Consider the following 17,408-nt stretch of genomic DNA (forward strand, 5'->3'; position numbering starts at 1 on the left):
CCCTTGGAGCCTTTGAGTATAAACTGAGGTGAAACTGTAGAAACTGACGCCATGGGAATCGGAACCACCTGCTCATGTAGTTTATTTGTGCCTTCTGGATCAGTTTGGGCCCAGTATCGGATATAGCACTTCAATTTCTTTTATTTATTTGACTGCCTCAGGTCTCAGTCGCAGTACACGGGATCTTCGTTGCATCATGAAGGATCTTTGGTTCCGACACATGGACTCTCAAGTTGTGGAGCATGGGCTCAGTAGTTGTGGTGTGCAGGCTTGGTTGCACTGAGGCTTGTGGGATCTTCATTCTCCAACCAGGGATTGAACCCACGTCCCCTGCCTTGCAAGGCAGATTCTTAACCACTGGACCACGAGGGAAGTTTCTAATGAGATGCAACCGTGAAAATCCAGTTTCATGGTTCTGTAGGTCAGATAACACCCAATTTATGATGAACACTTGGGTCTGATAATCGCATGGTGTTCCATAAATCAGGCATTCAGCCTTTATTAAGGCCCAGTAGCAAGCCAGAAACTGCTTTTGCAGAGATAGAATAGTTGTCAGCAGAGATAGCATGACCAAGATTCCACAGGTCTTAGCGGTGGTCCTCCTGTTGGGGGTTGCCAGAGATGCCACATGGAGTCTTTGGCTGACACCTAAGTCAGACACGTGGATCTACTAGGCATAGTGCCCAAGTGGTAGACAGCTTGCACCACAGCCTGGGCACTTGAAGAGCTTTTTTGAGATTCAGATAGAACATCGTCAGATTTACAGGTTACCCAGAAATTGAGTGAAAACAACTTGTGATCTGTGTTGACTCCAAAACCCAAAAGGCACACCATACACTGCTCCTCTTTCTTTGTGGCATATGATATAAGTGACAGCAACTCATCTCTCACATTAGAAGAGATATGCAACATTCCGCAGACCTCTGGACCGCTGGAAACTTTCCCGATGTGGCAGGCCCTCGAATTTTCATCTCCAACTCTCTGGCACACATATGTCTAGGGCACCTAAGGGGATTGTTGTTTCCTGCTCATCGTGTCCAATTAGCATAATGGCATCAACTGAGTGTGTTCTCTGTGCTGGCAAGACTGTCAAAGTCCCTTTGGACCTAGCAGTTTGCAGGAGAATGGCAATAATCTAAGGAGAAGACAGTAAAGGTATACTGTTATCTTTGCCGGGTAAAAGCAAACAGTGTAATTTCCTATACCCATGGCAATGTAAGAGGAAAGCTAGTTCAATAGCAGTTGCTGCTGGGGTTTATTGATTTTCTCCGATAAAGATCTCAAATCTAGAATTGCAGCAGTGTGGGATTTCCCTTAACCAATTGGTCAGTTGGTTAAGACTCTGAACTCCCAACGCAGGGAGCCTGGGTTCAATCCCCGGTCAGGGAACTAGATCCCACATACTGGAACTGAAAGATCACATACCGCAATAGAGACTGAAGATCCTGTGTGCTGTGGCTAAGACCCAGCACAACCAAAAAGATGCATAAATACATTTAGAAAATATTTTGTTGTTGTTGTTCAGTCACTAAGTGGTGTCCAAATCCTTGTGACCGGATGGACTGCAGCATGCCAGGCTTCCCTATCCTTCACTATCTCCCCAAGTTTGCTCAAACTCATGTCTATTGTTCAGTGATGCCATCCAACCATCATATCCCCTTCTCCTCCTGCCCTCAATCTTTCCCAGCATCTGGGTCTTTTCCAATGAGTCAGCTCTTCATATCAGGTGGCTAAAGTATTGGAGCTTCAGCATCGGTCCTTCCAATTAATATTCAGGGTTGATTTCTTTTAGGGTTGACTGGTTGGATCCCCTTGCTGTCCAAGGGGCTCTCATGAGTCTTCTTCGGCACCAGGGTTTGAAAGCATCAGTTCTTTGGTGCTCAGCCTTCTTGATGGTTTAACATAGAATTGCAGCTGTTATTGGCACTGCCACATCACTAAGTTTGCTTTTTCCACCTGCAAACAGGTAGGAATATGACTGGCATCACCACCACTCTTGCATCTCTCAAACCCTTAATGGTGGCACTGATCTCTGCGCTTTCTTCAGGGTTGTGGTATAACCTGGTTTACAACTTGGTGGAGGAGGGGACAATCCCAGGGCTTTCCTTTTGGTCCTTTTTGCCATATTCGTCCACACTGCAGTGGCAGGGAACCAATGGGAGTCTGCCAGCTACTGAGCGCTAATCTCACAATCACTTCTGGGACGGGGGAAACAACCACAGCATGAATCTGAGGGCCTCAGGAATGTGCCCTTTCATCTCTAAAATCCTTTGGTGCTAATTGGTCTCCATGGGTAATAATTTTCAAATTAACATCTGAAACTGCGGTGAATTGGTACTGTGTCATTTTAACTAAGCTGGATCTATTTCCCAGAATTCTCTTCCCTGCATAGTTCTGTTAATGTGGCCCACAAGTGACATTTTGTGTAAGATTTGGAAAGTAAAGTGAGACAGGAGTTGCATCCTTTTTTCCATGAGGCAGGTTGGTACAGGGGCCCCAGAAGTGGTGGCACCTCTCTCACAGTGACCCTCACTTGCTGGCTCAGCATGTTGGCATCGGGCAATAGCTGGGTCCACAGCTCCTCCTGCTTCTGCTCCTCTTGTTCCAGGCCCACGTTCAGCTCCCAGATAGAGTGCCAGCTTCTCCTGTGAACCGTCTGCTTCATTCAAGTTAGAGGCTTAGGTGCAGTGAGAGATTGACTGGGTTCTGGTCCATCCTGTGGGTGCTAGCTAGTCCTCACAGGCGCCAGTCTGTTCTTGCTTCCCTCACTTCGCATCACATGCTTTCCAACAGTCTGCCTGCTGTCTCTGAGCTGCAGCACCAGAAACAAACACAGCAGTCTTCTCTGATCAGCCCTCACAATTATGCAGGGTCTTATCCCTAGGATACATCTTGACTACACATAATCATTCCCAGTAATTTTGTTTCTCTGATTAAATCACGGCTGATACAGTAACTTAATTTTTTTAAATGTTTATATTTATTCGTTTCTTTTCGACTGTTCTGGGTCTTCATTGCTGCAGGGGCTGCTCTCTAGTCACAGTGCAGTGCAGAGCTTCTCTTGTACAGAGCACAGGCTGCAGAGCACGCGGGCCCCAGGAGTTGGGGCACAGGACTCAGTCGTTGTGGTTCACGGGCTTCATTGCCCCTCAGGATGTGGAATCTTTCTGGATCAGGGATTGAACCCATGTCCCCTACATTGGCAGGCGGATTCTTTCTTTTGGGGCCACACCATGTGGCTTGTGCGATCTTAGTGCCCCAACCAGGGATTGAAGCTGTTAACAGAATTTTGCTCTCTATGACTCTTGTAGGTAAAAAATAGGTTCAGTTCAGTGCAGTCACTCAGTCGTGTCCGACTCTTTGTAACCCCGTGGACTGCAGCACACCAGGTTTCCCTGTCCATCACCAACTCCCAGAGCTTACTCAAACTCATGTCCATCGAGTCGGTGATGCCATCCAGCCATCTCATCCTCTGTCGTCCCCTTCTCCTCCTGCCTTGAATCTTTCCCAGCATCAGGGTCCTTTCCAGTGAGTCAGTTCTTTGCATCAGGTGGCCAAAGTATTGGAGTTTCAGCTTCAGAATCAGTCCTTTCCATGAATATTCAGGACTGATTTCCTTTAGGATGGACTGGCTGGATCTCCTTGCAGTCCAAGGGACTCTCAAGAGTCTTCTCCAACACCACAGTTCAAAAGCATCAATTCTTCGGCACTCAGCTTTCTTTATAGTCCAACTCTTACATCTATACATGACTACTGGAAAAACCATAGCTTTGACTATATGGACCTTTGTTGGCAAAGCAATGTCTCTGCTTTCTAATGTGCTGTCTAGGTTGGTCATAACTTTCCTTCCAAGGAGCAAGCATCTTTTAATTTCATGGCTGCTGTCACCATCTGCAGTGATTTTGGAGCCCCCCAAAATAAAGTCTGTTACTGTTTGCACTGTTTCCCCATCTATTTGCCATGAAGTGATGGGACCAGATGCTATGATCTTAGTTTTCTGAAGGTTGAGTTTTAAGTCAACTTTTCCACTCTCCTCTTTCATCAAGAGGCTCTTTAGTTCTTCTTCGCTTTTTGCCACAAGGGTAGTGTCATCTGTATATCTGAGGTTATTGATATTTCTCCTGGCAATCTTGATTCCAGCTTGTGCTTCATCCAGCTCAGCATTTCTCATGATGTACTCTGCATGTAAGTTAAATAATCAGGGTGACAATATACAGCCTTGATGTACTCCATTCCCTATTTGGAATAAGTCTGTTGTTCCATGTCCAGTTCTGTTGCTTCTTGACCTGCTTACGGATTTCTCAGGAGGCAGGTCAGGTGGTTGGGTATTTCCATCTCTTGAAGAAAATTAAAAAACGCTTGGTCCTTGGAAGGAAGGCTATGACAAACCTAGATAGTGTATTAAAAAACAGAGAAATCACTTGCTGACAAAGGTCCATATAGTCAAAGCTATGGTTTTTCCAGTAGTTATGTACAGATACGAGATTTGGACCATAAAGAAGATTGAGTGCTGAAGAATTGATGCTTTCCAATTATGGTGTTGGAGAAGACTCCTGAGAGACTCTTGGACTGCAAGGAGATCAAACCAGTCAGTCCTAAAGGAAATCAACTCTGAATATTCATTGGAAGGACTGTCACTGAAGCTCCAAGAGTTTGGCCACTTGATTCTAAGAGCTGACTCACTGGAAAAGACCCTGAAGCTGCGAAAGATTATACGCAAAAGGAGAAAGGGGTGGTAGAGAATGAGATGGTTAGATAGCATCACTGTCTTAATGCATTTGAATTTGAGCAAACTCCTGAGATAGTGGAGGACACAGGAGCCTGGTGTGCTACCGTCATGAAAAGAGCCAGACAGGACTTAGCGACTGAACGACAACAATCTCTTGAGAGACTTCTCTGGTCTTTAATCTGGCCTCAGGTGGTCTTCTCTGGAATGAAGAATGCTGATAGCTGCCATTTATTGGAGGTTTTAATTCTATAGAAAGTGAAAGTGAAGTCGCTCAGTCGTGTCCGACTCTTTGAGATCCCGTGGACTGTAGCCCACCAGGCTCTTCCATCCATGGGATTCTCCAGGCAAGAATACTGGAGTGGGTTGCCATTTCCTTCTCCAAAGGATCTTCCCGACCCAGGGATCGAACCCAGGTCTCCCACATTGCAGGCAGATGCTTTAACCTCTGAGCCACCTGGGAAGCCTTTAATTCTATAAAGAGCTCAAAAGATACTGTTATGTGTATCCCTTGAGGTAGAACCAGGCCCCTGCCCCCAGGCTGCTGCTCCTTTCTTGTCTCTGCATCCTCTACCTTGTTTGATAAGCAACTCAGGGAAGGTCATGGAGGCTGGAGTCTGCTGCTTACAAACAAGAAACAGGTGACATGGAACGGCTTTTATGTCCAGGAGCCCCACAAGATCCTGCTCGGTTTCACTGGGTCCCCATTCTCATGGTAACAGCCACATCTATGCTTAGGCATCTGCCTCATCCTCAAAGAGGGGGGAATTGGCTTTTAATGAATGACTGACATACAACATGCACATTTTAAAATATTTTATTTAAAAAAGGAAAACCAAACAAACAAAAGGCCCACCCCAAGAACTTTGGGTTCTGGGGGTCTGGGAGCAGCTTAGGTCTGTTAGGAGGGTGGAACCTGGAAGACAGACAGTGTGGGGTCCTGACCCCTAGCAGGAAGAGCAAGACCCGGGGAGGGTGACAGGCGGAGTAGCCTTTCCCAGAGCTCAGCCCCTCTCTGTGGCATGGACTCATCCATTTGGAAAAGATAAGTGTGTGTGTGTGGGGGTCCTCAATCCCCTTAAGGAGGCAGGGTGGGCAGTTCTGAATGGGCCTCAAATCTCTTGGCAAAGCCACCAACCAGTTAGGACAAATGAGAGAGTGGCCCGGGGTTCGATTGGGCCTACACCTTCCTGGGAGCTGGGCTCAAACAGGGAGATGCGCCTCCACTTACTGCTGCAGCCCCTCTCGGGAGAAAGGGCCCTGAGGCGGTGGGACCCGGAGGCAGCCCTAGGAAAGAGCCTGGTGGGCAGGTCAGGAGCCAGATTCCCACCCGGAGCTCAGTGGCCTGGGCGCAGCGCCCGGATGGGCCGAGGAGGGGGGTTGTCTAGGACCGGTTCGGGCCGGAGGCGCATGCCTCCTCGGCGCTTCTGCTTGCGCAGTAGGTAGCTTGAGTACTGCACCTCAGGCATGGCCAGCTTGAGGCAGGCCTCGGTGGCTGGACCGGCACGGCCGCTGGGCAGGTCGTAGCCCATGATGTCCACCTTGCGGCTGGGCTGCCACGGCTGCAGCTGCTTGGTGCGGATCTGGGCCGCGGGCCGCAACACCGGCTCGTCGCCAAAGCAACGCCGCAGCAGGCGCTCTCGGGCCTCGCGCAACTCGCGCGCCTCGCGCTCCACGCAGGCGCGGCCAGCACTCGCCACGCGGCGCCAGAAGGTGGCGTTGAAGTGGTCGTAGAGGCCGGCGTCGAGCGCGTTCCAGGCGCGCGCAGCCCGCGCGAGCGCCGCGGGGATGGCGGCGAGGCGCGAGCTGGCGGCGCGCGCGTTGAGCCTGGCGTAGAGCACGTCGTCCAGGTCCCAGGCCAGCAGGCGCCGCAGCAGCACGAGCGACTCGTCGAAGTACTCGGCGATCATGACGAGCGAGAAGACCTCCTCCACCTGGCGGATGAGGCCCGCCAGGTAGGCGGCGTCGTCGCGGGGGCTGCGCTCGTTGTCGCCGCCCAGGTCGTAGGCCAGGGTGTTGTGCGCGAACATGGCGAAGTGCTCGCCCGCGCGGTAGTAGGCCTCGGGCGCGCGCAGGAAGGCCTCGAGCGACGCGTTGGGCACGCGCCGGAAGGCGGGGCAGTACTGGTTGTAGTAGCTGAAGAGCGACTCGAACATGGCGGCCGGCTCGCGCAGGATGGTGACGTAGACGGTGCCCGGCGGCATGAGGCGCTGCAGCTCCGCGCGGTCGAAGCGCAGGTGGCTGGCCAGCACGTGCGGCGGCCGCGTGGCCGGGTGCACGAAGTGCGCCGAGAAGTTACGCGGGTAGCAAAACTGATGCTCGCAGCTCGGGTGCGGCAGGGCTACCGTCAGGTTGTGGCGCTCGGCGAAACGGAACAGGATGTTCTGCACCGTCGTGCCCGCAGTCTTGTGCGTCTTCAGGAAGGCCACGGTCATGTGCTTGGGGCGCGGCGGAGAGTCCTGCAGAGGCGGGCAGCTCAGAGGGAACAGCTTGGGGTACCTGCAGGGCCCCGGGGTGTGCAGGGAGGAGGGTGTGAGAAGGGTGCCGCTTGACCCGGCCTCTCCCCAAGGATGCTGGGGATGGGCCCAGGGCTTTACCCACCAAACAGTACACACACGCATGGTACGGGCATCTAAGATGACCACTTCCAGGGAGTCCCTGTGAGAGGGTAACAGGCACGAAGGCCAAGGGTCTCCAAACGGAGGAAATAGGCTGCAAGTGTCAGACATTTTTTTTTTTTTTTTTAATCTCTCTATTGTCTGCCTACAATGTGGGAGACCGGATTCGATCCCTGGGTCAGGAAGGTCCCCTGGAGAAGAAAATGGCAACCCACTCCAGTATTCTTGCCTGGAAAATCCCATGGACGGAGGAGCCTGGTAAGCTACAGTCTATGGGGTCACAAAGAGTTGGACAGGACTGAACTTCACTTTCACTTTAAGCAGCAGGAGGAAACAAACTAGTGTTATATTTTTTCCCCTTCTCTATAAGAAGTTAAAAAGAGGTTCCTCTTAAAATACCTTGTTGCCATAATGACACCTGGTTCCACCTGAACTTAACATTTCTCAAATCTTAAGCTAACCAATGCATTTTTTACTGGAAATGTTTGTCTTAAGCTATGTTAACGTACTACGCATTTACCCTAGACTCTATCTTCAAGTTGGTGCCGCCTAAAATCTCAGATTTAGGCTCAGAACTGACTTGACAAACCAGTTTGTTATACTCAGACATTGTTCTCCCAATCTGTGTAAACGAAATTATTGTTTTTCCAGTAGTCATGTATGGATGTGAGAGTTGGACTATAAAGAAAGCTGAGCGCTGAAGAATTGATGCTTTTGAACTTGGTGTTGGAGAAGACTCTTGAGAGTCCCTTGGACTGCAAGGAAGTCCAACCAGTCCATCCTAAAGGAGATCAGTCCTGGGTGTTCATTGGAAGGACAGATGTGGAAGCTGAAACTCCAATACTTTGGCCACCTGATGCAAAGAACTGACTCTTTGGGAAAGACCCTGATGCTGGGGAAGATTGAGGGCAGGAGGTGAAGGGGACGACAGAGGAAGAGATGGTTGGATAGCATCACTGACTTGATGGACATGAGTTTGTGTAAACTCCGAGAATTGGTGATGGACAGGGAGGGCTGGCATGTTGCAGTTCATGGGGTCGCAAAGAGTCGGACATGACTGAATGACTGAACTGAACTGAATCTGCGTTTCTACAAGATTCAAATCAATCGTTTTATGCCCTGGGATGACTCTCCTGGTGCCAAGATTATCTCAGAATACATCTTGTGGGTGAGGGGCCTCGTGCCATTCTCTGATTGTTGAGACATTCCTTTCTTTCATTAACAGACTGCTAGTAACTTCTCCTGAAGAAGGCAATGGCACCCCACTCCAGTACTCTTGCCTGGAAAATCCCATGGACGGAGGAGCCTAGTAGGCTGCAGTCCATGGGGTCGCTAAGAGTCGGACACGACTGAGCGACTTCACTTTCACTTTTCACTTTCATTCATTGGAGAAGGAATTGGCAACCCACTCCAGTGTTCTTGCCTGGAGAATCCCAGGGACGGGGGAGCCTGGTGGGCTGCCGTCTATGGGGTCGCACAGAGTCGGACACGACAAGTGACTTAGCAGCAGCAGTAACTTCTCCCCTGGAGAAGGAAATAGCAACCCACTCCAGTATCCTTACCTGGAGAATCCCATGGACGGAGGAGCCTGATAGGCTATAGTCCACGGGGTCGCAAGGAGTCGGACACGACTGAGTGACTTTTTACTTTTACTTTTTACTTAGTAGCTACATAACATCCAGCTAAAGACTGGCAGGCAGGTATTTAGAATAGGGCAGAAATGGTGGGATGTGACTTGTGAGATTACCTTATAAAAAGATTATGGCACTGTCTTGGTGTTGTTCTCTCACTGTCTCTAGGGTAACTCATGCAGGGGGTGAGGGTGAGGTACCAGGTAGGAACAGCAGTCCCCAAGGAGCCAGGCCCTCAGTCCATCATCAACCTGCTTGAAGAGCTGAAGCCTCCCCCAGCAACCACATACAGGAGCTTGTAAGGGGAGCCCTTCCAATCAGGGCCTCATATTAAACCACCTTCTCCAACCACCAGCTTGACTGCAACTCTGTGAAAGGCCTCGAACCAGAGGCATCCAGCTAGGGCAAGCCTAAATTCCTGACCCACAGGAGTGAGATAATAAATGCTTGATGTTTTCAGCCTCTTAGGTTTTGTGGTATTTGGTTACCCATAAAAAATAATACAAGGACAGCCATTCCCCTGGTGGTCCAGTGGTTAAGAATCTGCCTGCCAATGCAGGGGACACAGGTTCAATCCCTGGTCTGGGAAGATCCCACATGCTGCTAAGCAACTAAGCCCCTGTGCCACAACTGCCAGGCCTGCACTCTAGAGCCCCCGAGCCACAACTGAAGCCTGCACACCTGGAGCCAGTGTTCTGCAGCCAGAGAAGCCACCTCAGCGAGCAGCCTGTGTGCTGCGACCAGAGGACACCTGTGTGCTGCACGAAGCCCAGCATAGCCAAACAAATAAATAGACCCTTAGTGTTTTTAAAAAGCAAAATAAAATAATACAGGGACAAAGGCCCTTGCGGACCCTTGAATTCCACTTTACAGGTGTGCAAACTGAAGAACAGGCGGAGGAACATCATTTCTGTAAGTCCAGAAACTCAGATAAAATCGCCAAATCCTCTTGCTGTCTGTTGTCTTTCTCATTTTTACTCTTCCCACTGGCTCTTCATTTCATTGGAAAGACCCCGATGCTGGGAAGGATTGAGGGCAGGAGAAGGCAATAGAGGATGAGATGGTTGGATAGTGTCACCAACTCAATGGACGTGAGTTTGAGCAAACTATGGGAGATAGTGAAGGACAGGGAAGCCTGGCGTGCTGCAGTCCATGGGGTCGCAAAGAGTTGGACATTACTTAGCGACTGAACAACAACAGGCTCCTCACATTGTAGATGAGTGGCAGGGACTCTGAAGCAACTTGTTACATGATTCCATCAAGTCCTCTGGAAACTCATTCATTCATTCAGGTAGTTTTTTTGTTTGTTTAAGCATCTACTAATTTACTATGTGCTAGGAACTGCTCTAGGCTCCAGAAATATAATAGTATAAAAAACATAATAATCCTAGCCTTCATGAAACTTTGATTTCTGTCTCCTTGTCCTTCTAGGTGACCTGTAAGTTCACTCCAGACTTTGAGTCACTCTCCTGTTTTCTTTTCTACCATGGAGAAGGCAATGGCACCCCACTCCAGTACTCCTGCCTGGAAAATCCCATGGACGGAGGAGCCTGGTAGGCTGCAGTCCATGGGGTCGCTAAGAGTCGGACACGACTGCGCGACTTCACTTTCACTTTTCACATTCCTGCATTGGAGAAGGAAATGGCAACCCACTCCAGTGTTCTTGCCTGGAGAATCACAGGGACGGGTGGGCTGCTGTCTCTGAGGTCGCAGAGTCGGACACGACTGAAGCGACTTAGCAGCAGCAGCAGCAGCAAGCATCAGGCAACAAGGGCAACTCTAAGCAGCCTTGAGGATGCTAGTGAGATTTCCTTTCCGGTTTGGCTTCAGGATGTCTACACGGATGCTCCATAAGACCAGAAAGGCATCTGGCAGGAGGGACTGGGCCCATTCACACTGTTCTCATGGATGACCATGTAGAGAATGGCAAACAGGTCCTGAGGCGGGGCGCAGGGATTTATTTGCTTCATGCAGTGAGCCAGGAGCAGGGTCAGGGCTCCTATTCATCATCACATTGTATCCTGTGTCAGGGTGACTGGCAGGGTCACACATAGTGTCACTGTCATTTTCTAGATGAGCAAATGGGCTCAGAGAAGTGAGAAGACTTGCCCAGAAAAACAGTAGTGTGAAGTTGTTGCAGTTCTCTGGGGAGTGTGTGGCTGAAGCACACCGATTCTGTCACAGGCCCGCAGCCCTACACCCTTTTCTGTGCAGCTGCGCTTTAGCTACTCATAAGTGCACTCAAGCCAGGTAAATTCCCTGTCAGACTTGATCCTTGCCTTCATCCCATGTGAAAACTGCAAGACTGCCTTTTGCTGATGCAGATAGTTAATGGCCACAAAACCTCCAACCCCCCACTCTGGGGTGGAGGACACCACCGCCTGTCCATCCATGGGGATGTACTCCTGAGTAGTCACATTCTGTTTTTAGCTTTTGCCCCTTTAAATCTCTCTGTACCCCTTTCCATGCCACTGTGAATGCCTCTGGATCCTCCATCTACTAGATCTGCCTGCCTGTATGTAACTTACCCATAGTAGAGTTCTTAAGTGCAGTTTATATGGAGTTACCCACTTCTGTTTTTGATCTTAAAGTTCTTTTTCACTTCGTAGGATATTCAACCTCTCTGCCTCCCATCCACCAGGTACTCAGAAGTGATGGCGAGTGAAAGACTTGGGCTGGAATAGAATCTCAGCTTACACACTCAGGGCTTTCCTGACAGCTCAGTTGGTAAAGAATCCACCTGCAATGCATGAGACCAGTTTGATTCCTGGGTCGGGAAGATCTGCTGGAGAAGGGATAGTATTCTATTCCCACTCCAGTGTTCTTGGGCTTCCCTTGTGGCTCAGCTGGTAAAGTGTCCGCCCGCAATGCGGGAGACCTGGGTTCGATCCCTGGGTGGGAAGACGCCCTGGAGAAGGGAAAGGCTACCCACTCCAGTATTCTGGCCTGGAGAAATCCACGGACTACAGTCCATGGGGTCGCAAAGTGTTGGACACGACTGAGGGACTTTCACATCCACATCCATTACACACAACACTTTCAGTGAAGTCCTTCCCAGGAAGGTTGTGTGGATCTAAAAAGAATGTATGGAAAGCGCTTTGAGAACACAGGAAAGAGCAAAGCCCAGCAGAAGATGGACTCTTCTGTCAGGTTTAAGGAACGAGAAGCGAGGAGAAGGACAGCTCTCATCCGCTAACCGGGTCGCCGAGCTCTGGAGGAAGGAAATTCCCTGGCCCCGCCCCCTCACCGAGGCCCCGCCCCTTACCAGCTGAGCTGCGCCCCCTGGTGGATGAGGAGGCTTAAGGTGCTGCATCCTAGCACCAGCAGCAGGATTTTCCTACGGCTCATCTTGGTGGCCTGCTGCAGGCGCTGGAAAATGGGCGGCATGATGGGGTACCCACCCCTGGATCAGCCAGGGCCTCACTATCCAGGACTCCCTTCGCCGGCACTCATGGGGGCTCCTGGGGCTCCGGTAGCAGGGCCAGTGTTCCTGTGAGGCCTGGCAGGAGAAGGAGGAAAACAGGTTTGTAGCGGGCAGAGGAGATGGGCGCCGAGCCCCAACAGGACTGTTGCAAATGAGCGCTCCGAAGGGTGGGGTGCGCAGAGAGGCCAGGGAAGATCAGATTCCTACCTCCTGTTACCATGACCCTATCTCCACGGTGCTCCAGATAACTCAGTCTTGGGTGGAATTACAGGCTCTGGGGTCTGGCCAGCCCTTCAGGCTATAGCCACTCCCTCCCTTGAGCAAGGTCTCTGCTTCTCTGCCTGCCCCTAATTCGTCTTTGTCTCGTGGCCATTTATGTCTGTCTTAGCACCAGCGCCTGGCTTAGCCCAGAGGTCTCATTTCAGGGTTTCCTCTCCTACAGGACTCCTTGCCTGACTGCTTCTTCAGCTAGGGGTTAGTCTTGACTCCCCAGACACTGAGCTCCTCAGAAACGCTGACCAGGTCTTCACCTTCTTGAGTCTCTGATATGAGAAAGAGGCTTATTATGTGTATTATACGACTGCACACTTAATTCCATCTAATCCTCGCTGCAGCCCTAACAGGTGTTCCCATTTTACAGACAAGGAAACTGAAGCTCTAAGGGCTGGTGTCACTTATCTGGGTCGCACAGCTGGTATTAGCAGGATCTGGATTCTGATCTGGTTCCAGATACTTCCAGCTCCAGAGTCCATGCCCTTAGACAGCATGTGTGCCGCTTCCACAGAGAACTGATTTCCCCATCCCTGCCCCAGACTCTGCAATTCTGCATACCTCTGATCCATGAGGGAAAGAAAGGAAGGACTTGAGATCCTGGAATCTTATCTGAATTCCATCCCCAGACACCTGAAACCCTGGCTGCCCCGTCGGCTGATGGCAGTGAGAGGTGCCTGGCCAAGGAAGAGGGTGGCCACTTGGGAGTTGGGAGGGGAATACAGGGGGGTTCCTGCTCATTGCCCTACAGAGATTCTCCAGGGGAAGGTGGCCTCCATCCCAGCTGAGCAGCAGAAGCGAGAGGCTGGAGGAGGCCTGGTGTCTGGCCAGTCACCTGTCCCCGCATAAATGTGTTAGCTCAAGGGCACCCTGACCCTTGGCAGCTTCAGTGGAAAGTCAGCTTCAGTGGCAATGCCTGTACCCCGGTGAGGGTGGGGGTCTCTGTCTCAGGGGCCTCCGTCTCCAGGTTCGGGTTTGGCTTCATCCTCACATGCACCCCTCTCCAAAGGGAAGGGGGAGCCTGGAACCTTCTGGGCATGTGCATGTGTGTGGAACTAGGGCACCTCAGTCTCAGGAGGGTTGAAGTAATGTGAAAACTCTTTGACCATGACCTTCCCCTGGGCCTGGCTTCCCATCCTTCTCCTTTAGCGCCCCCTCCCCCTAATTAATCCTGGATTACACTGAAGCTTGTTGGGGTGTAAAGATGTCCTGGTTATGCCTTTCCCTTCTCTCCAGGCCCCTCACCTGGTTTCCTCCACCAGCCTGCAGACAGAGTTAATCCTCCTGGAGCCAAGGGATGTGAAGCACCCAGCCACAGAGGCTTTCTCTGCTGAGCCCTTGGTTGCCCTAAGATCCCCGTCTTCAAGGATTGCTGGGGCGGAGGAGGGCTGGCGCTGCCCATGCGAGGCACGAGGGAGTCAGAGCCCTCTCAGGACACACACCTTCTCCCCTGTCACTTATCCTTCAGAGAGGACTTGGTGACCAGACAGGAATTTCTCACTGGGGCCACATGGAGGACCACCAATTCCTATCTTTGCTCAACTCACTGAAACCAACCTTTTTTTTTTTTTTTTTTTTTTGGCAATAGAAATTACACAAATGATTCATTTACTAAAACAGTAGAAAAAGGTGAAGAAACATACATTAAAGTACATACACTCAGGAGCTAAAATCCAAGATTACATACATTCTAAGTTGCTGAAACCAGTCTATTTTTCAGAGACTCCAGGTTAGTCCAGGAGGTCAAGACTGGGGACAGCTACAGTGGGACTTTGCCCGGGAGATGCTTCAACCAGGCCATAGGGAGAAAGGTGATGGGGTGCTTGGTGGTGCCCTCCATCCCACTCCCCGCCATGGCCTAGCCCTGGGGAGCCAGCCAGTCTGAGGCCTACCGGGTACAGGGTATCATCCGCTTAAGAACTCCCTGGATGCCAGTCCTCCAAGGTAGGCAGCAGCTTCTGCATGCTCCCGGCCCATGACTGGAGGCTCGCTGCCTGCAGATACTGCCTGGTTTGTTTCTGAGCAGCCTCGGCTGTTTCAAAAGTTCTTTCTGGGACAGCTGGACTCAGCCTATTGCTGGTCACGCCCTCCTTGGCTTGTCCCCTTCCACCTTCCACACTCGGAGTTGCTCATGCTGCCCTACTAGGCCACAGGAACCCTGTTTAAGTTTTTTCTCCATGACAGACCTTCAGGTATTTAAAAGCAGTAACCCTGTCTCCTCTGGTTGGGCACTCGGCCAGGCTAAACATTCCAGGTCCCGAGAGAGGGTGCTGGAGGAGGGTGCCCCTTCGCTTGGCAAGTTCACTCTGCGATGCCTGTTGTGGACACGGGGTCAGGCCTCCGGAACCCAGGAAGGGGGCCGCCTGGGGCTCTCGGTTTCCCTCGGTAACCCCTAGGTCAGTGGGGGTGGGTGGCAGCCTGCTGGGATCAGAACTGAGAGCAAGGGCCCTGGCTCCTGCCTCTCACATGCTTCAGACTTCTACCAGCCTCCGCTGTGTCTTCTCCGATGAGAGTTTCCCTAAGTCGTGTCACAGACAAGTCAGGGTGCCTGGGCTCGTGAGAAAATCAGTGCTAATTTTAGTCAGAACAATCTACCACAGGCTGCCGCCCGGTTTTGCAAATTGCTTTCCTTTCTCCAGGGAACCAAAGAAGAAACGGTTTAGCTGGCCAAAGCTTTGAAAACTGGTCTGGATGCCCACCCACTCCCACACAAGCCCTCTGCTCGCTCCCTGGGGGCTCTAGCGCTGAGATGGATGCCCTTGGAGGAGGAGGGCGCCCTGACCCCCACCACCTGGACCTGACCCTCGGGTGACCTGGAGACTGCCTCTTTACTGAGGATGGCACCGCAGGTGAAGAGGGCAATTGCCCCCTGCACTGAGGGGGAAGGGGCCAAGGGCAGAGAGGGCTGCACACTAGTGGCCCAGGAGATGAAATGTCTTTCCAGCTCCCGCTTTTCCTTCCTTTCTTCCCACCAGCCTTCGCCAGGTCACCCCCGTCCCCCCAGTCCCCTCTGCCTGTCATCCACGGCCACCTCCTCCCTGCCTCTGATTTCCCTTCATCCTCCTCTGTCCATCACTGCCCCCCACTCTCCCAGCCCCCATTCCCTCAATTGCATGCCAACCTCCCCCAGGGATCGGGTCTCTGAGATCTGGTCCCCAGTAAGGGATAGGCCAGCGTCGCGCTCTCACCCATTCCTCTCCTGCTCTGCCAGGGGCCAAGAGCCCCCCTCCCTCATGCTCTTCAGGCGCCGGCCCCTAAGACACTCTCCCTCCCCAGCCGGCATCCCTCATTCAGGTCCGGTCCACCCCCGCCCCTCCAGCCCCAGGCTGGCCGCTGCAGTACTCACGCTGACCGGACTCTGCCGGGACCCGCGTGGAGGGGGGTCGCCGCTATCTCCCCAGACCTTGCGGCGAAATCCGCTGAGGGTCCGAGGGCGCTGGGGGCCCAGCGCGCAGAGTGCTGGTCGCTCGCTGGCCTCTCCGCGCTTGGATGGGATCAGGTGGCAGCGTCGGCCCAGCTCCGCTGCTCTTGGCTCAGCCCGCTGCCCGCCCCCCATCGCACACCGGAGGCGGAGGCGGGGCGGGGGCGGGGGCCGGAGAGCAGGGGAGGGGGAGGGGCAGAGTAGGAAGAGGAGGGGGCCGCCCGCGGGACTCTCTTCCAGAGGTGTCTTCGAACACGGGCATCTTCCCTGGGCAGTCTGGCAGAGTCTGGACGCCAGGGTGGTCAGCTGCTTGCCCTCCCTCTACGGAAGGGGAAACTAAGGCCTGGAAGGTGTCTGAGCACTCCAGCCTTGCTGGGCGTTCCCGGGCCCCCACTGGTCACCCTTGGCAGGTCGGTCCTAGGGGAATTAGAGACACAGGTACATGCACAAGTCCCCACATGCTTTCCGTCCACCCCCTTCTCCTCTTTGCACCTCCCGCAGAGAAATACCTTCCAGCCTGGGGTCTGGTTCCATCTGTCCTCACACCCCTGGGGATCCCTTCCCTTCCAATCTGCCGCTGACCCTCTCCTCCTCTGCACCAGGAGTCTGGATCCACTTATTCCTGGCCAGAGCTTTCATGGACCCGGGACCCCTGCCTGGCACTTTATGCTGGGAATCAGGGAACTCAAGTTCAACCTGGGGTGAACTTAAATTCTAGGGTTAAGAGGCAACTCCCTGGACCTGGTTTCTTCCAGCTATACTATAGGGAGCTGTTTGTGGAGCTGTTCTGAGACTGCAGAGATGACCCATGTGAAGCCTCTGTGAGAACGGTCCTGACTTTTCTACTGCCTTCTTAGTCCTCTGCTCCAACCACCTGGAAGATGAGTCCTCCCAGACACCCAGAGCCCCACATTGAGTTACATGGTTCTCACGAACCCCTGCTTTCTACTGCCATCTGGGCCTGGTGTGGCCAGAATCCTGGAGCTGAGGCAGCCACCCAAAGCTGGGGCTGGAAGGGGCTGAATTCCATTCTAGACCCACACAGATACATAGGTGTTGTGTGAGGGTCCTTACTAAGCAGGAGAAGGGAACGGGGAATCTCAGAGTCAAGAGAACTGCTTGTGATCCATTTGGTCCCTTGGGGATGTCAGTTTCTCTCTGCCCCTGTCTTCCCTTCTGCACAACTGGAAGAGGGTCATATCCTGCCCAGGTCCCAAGGCTGTTATCATCAAATGAACCCCTCTGTCTGGCCTGTCCCTTTCTAGCCCTGGTCACACTGCATCCTCACCCATCAGCCCTTAGTTTATCCTGCCTCAGA

At 52.2% G+C, this 17,408-nt stretch overlaps 1 protein-coding gene across 5 annotated transcripts; it reads right to left on the minus strand.

Moving 5' to 3' along the window:
- Positions 1-5,527: 5,527 nt before the first annotated feature.
- On the minus strand, positions 5,528-16,498 carry GAL3ST3 (galactose-3-O-sulfotransferase 3). Of its 5 annotated transcripts, none has more exons than XM_044943715.2 (3): positions 16,022-16,498; positions 12,377-12,474; positions 5,528-7,225 (listed from the first exon to the last, which is right to left on the minus strand). In XM_044943715.2, the coding sequence occupies exons 1-3, from the start codon at positions 16,223-16,225 to the stop codon at positions 6,064-6,066; spliced, it is 1,464 nt and encodes a 487-aa protein (XP_044799650.1). In that variant the 5' UTR covers positions 16,226-16,498; the 3' UTR covers positions 5,528-6,063. The 5 variants fall into 5 exon arrangements, with proteins under 5 accessions (XP_044799650.1, XP_044799649.1, XP_025142479.1 ...); XM_044943714.2 differs by having other exon boundaries at positions 16,016-16,493; XM_025286694.3 differs by having other exon boundaries at positions 12,241-12,474; positions 16,016-16,065.
- Between the last annotated feature and the right edge of the window lie 910 nt (positions 16,499-17,408).

Source organism: Bubalus bubalis, chromosome 5, assembly GCF_019923935.1.
Source record: "Bubalus bubalis isolate 160015118507 breed Murrah chromosome 5, NDDB_SH_1, whole genome shotgun sequence".
Lineage (NCBI taxonomy): Eukaryota > Metazoa > Chordata > Mammalia > Artiodactyla > Bovidae > Bubalus > Bubalus bubalis.